Source organism: Oncorhynchus tshawytscha, linkage group LG08, assembly GCF_018296145.1.
Source record: "Oncorhynchus tshawytscha isolate Ot180627B linkage group LG08, Otsh_v2.0, whole genome shotgun sequence".
Taxonomy (NCBI): domain Eukaryota; kingdom Metazoa; phylum Chordata; class Actinopteri; order Salmoniformes; family Salmonidae; genus Oncorhynchus; species Oncorhynchus tshawytscha.
The window spans coordinates 13,473,308-13,479,307 of record NC_056436.1 but is presented as its reverse complement, the minus strand read 5'-3'; the positions used below and the strand labels follow the sequence as shown (position 1 = coordinate 13,479,307).

Here is a 6,000-nt window from a genome sequence, read left to right as displayed (position 1 = left end):
GAGCAGCCCTGTAAACCCAGAGGAGACAGAGGAGACACAACAGGCCACGGCACTGTGACAGTAACCCTGCCAGACACTCCCTCTCTGGGTAGCAAGGGCAGGGAGGCTGGCGCTGGACCTAGTAGTCCTGTTCCAACCACTGGAGGCCAGGACCAACCACTAGGTAGCGCTACTCCCAGAGATCACTCCTCGGACGAGCTCAACAGCAGGTTCCGCTCCCAACGTCTCCACTCTTCCTCCTCTTCCTCTTCCTCCTCCTCATCTTCGTCTGCCTGTGAAACAACACACGGGGGTCCCAGGACCCCTGACATCCCTACTTCCACCTCCACCCCCAAAAACCCTCTCCTCTGCCGCTCTCCATCTAACTCCCACCCCTTCCAGACCCACACCCAGCCCCTGGCACTACCCTCCCATACTGGGACCAGCATGACCCTACCCAAGGTGTGTTAAGTTCTATGTATATGTATTTATGTATATATACACTACCGTGGGGTCACTTAGAAATGTCCTTGTTTTTGAAAGAAAAGGACATTTTTTGTCCATTAAAATAACATCAAATTGATCAGAAATACAGTGTAGACATTGTTAATGTTGTAAATGACTATTGTAGCTGGAAACGGCTGATTTTTTATGGAATATCTACATAGGCGTACAGGGGCCCATTATCAGCAACCATCTCTCCTGTGTTCCAATGGCATGTTGTGTTAGCTAATCCAAGTTTATAATTTTAAAAGGCTAATTGATCATTAGAAAACCCTTTTGCAATTATGTTAGCACAGCTGAAAACTGTTGTTCTGATTATAGAAGCAATAAAACTGGCCTTCTTTAGACTAGTTGAGTATCTGGAGCATCAGCATTTGTGGGTTTGATTAGAGGCTCAAAATGTCCAGAAACAAAGAACTGTCTTCTGAAACTCGCCAGTCTATTCTTGTTCTGAGAAATGAAGGCTATTCCATGTGAGAAATTGCCAAGAAACTGAAGATCTCGTACACTGCTGTGTACTAGTCCCTTCACAGAACAGCGCAAACTGGTTCTAACCAGAATAGAAAGAGGAGTGTGAGGCCACAGTGCACAACTGAGCAAGAGGACAAGTACATTAGAGTGTCTAGTTTGAGAAACAGACGCCTCACAAGTCCTCAACTGGCAGCTTCATTAAATAGTACCCACAAAACACCAGTCTCAACGTCAAAAGTGAAGAGGCAACTCTGGGATGCTGGCCTTCTCGGCAGAGTTGCAAACAAAAAGCCATATCTCAGACTGGCCAATAAAAATAAAATATTAAGATTGGCAAAAGAACACAGACACGAGACAGAGGAACTCTGCCTAGAAGGCCAGCACCAGAACCAAAAATCTCAAATTTGGACTCAACAGACCAAAGGACAGATTTCCACCGGTCTAATGTCCATTGCTCGTGTTTCTTGTCCCAAACAAGTTTCAAATCAAAATCAAATCAAACTTTATTTGTCACGTGCCGAATATAACAGGTGTAGACTTCACCGTGAAATCCTGACTTACAAGCCCTTAACCAACAGTGTAGACTTTACCGTGAAATGCTTTACTGACAAGCCCTTAACCAACAGTGTAGACTTTACCGTGAAATGCTTTACTGACAAGCCCTTAACCAACAGTGTAGACTTTACCGTGAAATGCTGACTTACAAGCCCTTAACCAACAGGTGTAGACTTTACCGTGAAATGCTGACTGACAAGCCCTTAACCAACAGTGTAGACTTTACCGTGAAATCCTGACTTACAAGCCCTTAACCAACAGTGTAGACTTTACCGTGAAATGCTGACTTACAAGCCCTTAACCAACAGTGTAGACTTAAATGTGAAATGCTGACTTACAAGCCCTTAACCAACAGTGTAGACTTTACCGTGAAATCCTGACTTACAAGCCCTTAACCAACAGTGTAGACTTTACCGTGAAATCCTGACTTACAAGCCCTTAACCAACAGTGTAGACTTTACCGTGAAATCCTGACTTACAAGCCCTTAACCAACAGGTGTAGACTTTACCGTGAAATCCTGACTTACAAGCCCTTAACCAACAGGTGTAGACTTCACCGTGAAATGCTGACTTACAAGCCCTTAACCAACAGTGTAGACTTTACAGTGAAATGCTGACTTACAAGCCCTTAACCAACAGTGTAGACTTTACAGTGAAATGCTGACTTACAAGCCCTTAACCAACAGTGTAGACTTTACAGTGAAATGCTGAAAAGCCCTTAACCAACAGTGTAGACTGACTTACAAAATGCCCTTAAACAGTGTAGACCAACAGTGTAGACTTTACCGTGAAATGCTGACTGACAAGCCCTTAACCAACAGTGTAGACCCTTAACCAACAACAGTGTAGACTTTACCGTGAAATGCTGACTTACAAGCCCTTAACCAACAGTGTAGACTTTACCGTGAAATGCTGACTTACAAGCCCTTAACCAACAGTGTAGACTTTACCGTGAAATGCTGACTTACAAGCCCTTAACCAACAGTGTAGACTTTACCGTGAAATGCTGACTTACAAGCCCTTAACCAACAGTGTAGACTTTACAGTGAAATGCTGACTTACAAGCCCTTAACCAACAGTGTAGACTTTACCAAGTGAAATGAAATGCTGACTTACAAGCCCTTAACCAACAGTGTAGACTTTACAGTGAAATGAAAAGCTGACTTACAAGCCCTTAACCAACAGTGTAGACTTTACAGTGAAATGCTGACTTACAAGCCCTTAACCAACAGTGTAGACTTTACAGTGAAATGCTGACTTACAAGCCCTTAACCAACAGTGTAGACTTTACAGTGAAATGCTGAACCAACAGTGTAGACTTACAAGCCCTTAACCAACAGTGTAGACTTTACAGTGAAATGCTGACTTACAAGCCCTTAACCAACAGTGTAGACTTTACAGTGAAATGCTGACTTACAAGCCCTTAACCAACAGTGTAGACTTTACAGTGAAATGCTGACTTACAAGCCCTTAACCAACAGTGTAGACTTTACAGTGAAATGCTGACTTACAAGCCCTTAACCAACAGTGTAGACTTTACCTTAATGCTGACTTACAAGCCCTTAACCAACAGGTGTAGACTTTACCGTGAAATGCTGACTTACAAGCCCTTAACCAACAGTGTAGACTTTACAGTGAAATGCTGACTTACAAGCCCTTAACCAACAGTGTAGACTTTACAGTGAAATGCTGACTTACAAGCCCTTAACCAACAGTGTAGACTTTACAGTGAAATGCTGACTTACAAGCCCTTAACCAACAGTGTAGACTTTACAGTGAAATGCTGACTTACAAGCCCTTAACCAACAGTGTAGACTTTACAAGCCCTTAATCAACAGTGTAATGCTGAAATGCTGACTTACAAGCCCTTAACCAACAGTGTAGACTTTACAGTGAAATGCTGACTTACAAGCCCTTAACCAACAGTGTAGACTTTACAGTGAAATGCTGACTTACAAGCCCTTAACCAACAGTGTAGACTTTACAGTGAAATGCTGACTTACAAGCCCTTAACCAACAGTGTGTAGACTTTACAACAGTGAAATGCTGACTTACAAGCCCTTAACCAACAGTGTAGACTTTACCGTGAAATGCTGACTTACAACAGTGTAGACTTTACAGTGAAATGCTTACAAGCCCTTAACCAACAGTGTAGACTTTACCGTGAAATGCTGACTTACAAGCCCTTAACCAACAGTGTAGACTTTACCGTGAAATGCTGACTTACAAGCCCTTAACCAACAGTGTAACTTTACAAATGCTGAGTGTAGACTTTACCGTGAAATGCTCACTTACAAGCCCTTAACCAACAGTGTAGACTTTACAGTGAAATGCTGACTTACAAGCCCTTAACCAACAGTGTAGACTTTACAGTGAAATGCTGACTTACAAGCCCTTAACCAACAGTGTAGACTTTACCGTGAAATGCTGACTTACAAGCCCTTAACCAACAGTGTAGACTTTACCGTGAAATGCTGACTTACAAGCCCTTAACCAACAGTGTAGACTTTACCGTGAAATGCTGACTTACAAGCCCTTAACCAACAGTGTAGACTTTACCGTGAAATGCTGACTTACAAGCCCTTAACCAACAGTGTAGACTTTACCGTGAAATGCTGACTTACAAGCCCTTAACCAACAGTGTAGACTTTACCGTGAAATGCTGACTTACAAGCCCTTAACCAACAGTGTAGACTTTACTGTGAAATGCTGACTTACAAGCCCTTAACCAACAGTGTAGACTTTACCGTGAAATGCTTACTTACAAGCCCTTAACCAACAGTGTAGACTTTACCGTGAAATGCTGACTTACAAGCCCTTAACCAACAGTGTAGACTTTACCGTGAAATGCTGACTTACAAGCCCTTAACCAACAGTGTAGACCTTACAGTGAAATGCTGACTTACAAGCCCTACTGTGAAATGCTGACTTACAAGCCCTTAACCAACAGTGTAGACTTTACAAGCCCTTAACCAACAGTGAAATGCTGACTTACAAGCCCTTAACCAACAGTGTAGACTTTACTTTACGTGAAATGCTGACTTACAAGCCCTTAACCAACAGTGTAGACTTTACTGTGAAATGCTGACTTACAAGCCCTTAACCAACAGTGTAGACTTTACAGTGAAATGCTTACTTACAAGCCCTTAATCAACAGTGTAGACTTTACCGTGAAATGCTGACTTACAAGCCCTTAACCAACAGTGTAGACTTTACTGTGAAATGCTGACTTACAAGCCCTTAACCAACAGTGTAGACTTTACCGTGAAATGCTGACTTACAAGCCCTTAACCAACAGTGTAGACTTTACCGTGAAATGCTGACTTACAAGCCCTTAACCAACAGTGTAGACTTTACCGTGAAATGCTGACTTACAAGCCCTTAACCAACAGTGTAGACTTTACCGTGAAATGCTGACTTACAAGCCCTTAACCAACAGTGTAGACTTTACCGTGAAATGCTGACTTACAAGCCCTTAACCAACAGTGTAGACTTTACAGTGAAATGCTGACTTACAAGCCCTTAACCAACAGTGTAGACTTTACTGTGAAATGCTGACTTACAAGCCCTTAATCAACAGTGTAGACTTTACAGTGAAATGCTGACTTACAAGCCCTTAACCAACAGTGTAGACTTTACAGTGAAATGCTGACTTACAAGCCCTTAACCAACAGTGTAGACTTTACAAGCCCTTAACCAACAGTGAAATGCTGACTTACAAGCCCTTAACCAACAGTGTAGACTTTACCGTGAAATGCTGACTTACAAGCCCTTAACCAACAGTGTAGACTTTACCGTGAAATGCTGACTTACAAGCCCTTAACCAACAGTGTAGACTTTACCGTGAAATGCTGACTTACAAGCCCTTAACCAACAGTGTAGACTTTACAGTGAAATGCTGACTTACAAGCCCTTAACCAACAGTGTAGACTTTACCGTGAAATGCTGACTTACAAGCCCTTAACCAACAGTGTAGACTTTACCGTGAAATGCTGACTTACAAGCCCTTAACCAACAGTGTAGACTTTACCGTGAAATGCTTACTTACAAGCCCTTAACCAACAGTGTAGACTTTACTGTGAAATGCTGACTTACAAGCCCTTAACCAACAGTGTAGACTTTACCGTGAAATGCTGACTTACAAGCCCTTAATCAACAGTGTAGACTTTACTGTGAAATGCTGACTTACAAGCCCTTAACCAACAGTGCAGTTCAAGAAGTGTTTAGAAAACATTTACCAGGTAGACTAAAATAAAAAGTCATAATAAAAAGTAACACAATAAGAATTACAATAACGAGGCTATATACAGGGGGCACCAGTACCGAGTCAGTGTGTGGGGGTACAGGCTAGTTGAGGTAATTTGTACATGTAGGTGGGGGTGAAGTGACAATGCATAGGCAATAAACAGCGAGTAGCAGCAGTGGACAAGTTGGGGGGTCAATGTAAATTGTCCTGTGGCGATTTTATTAATTGTTCAGCGGTCTTACGGC

At 42.4% G+C, this 6,000-nt stretch overlaps 1 protein-coding gene across 3 annotated transcripts in view; it reads left to right on the top strand.

Moving 5' to 3' along the window:
• The window catches only part of LOC112238489 (pleckstrin homology domain-containing family H member 1), a 68,246-nt gene that overhangs the window by 27,884 nt on the left and 34,362 nt on the right, over nucleotides 1–6,000 (top strand). For all 3 annotated transcript variants that reach the window (XM_042325261.1, XM_042325262.1, XM_042325259.1), the window contains exon 7: nucleotides 1–441. This exon is cut by the window's left edge and continues 161 nt beyond it. In XM_042325261.1, the coding sequence (XP_042181195.1) occupies nucleotides 1–441 (441 nt within the window). The remainder of the gene's footprint in view (nucleotides 442–6,000) is intronic.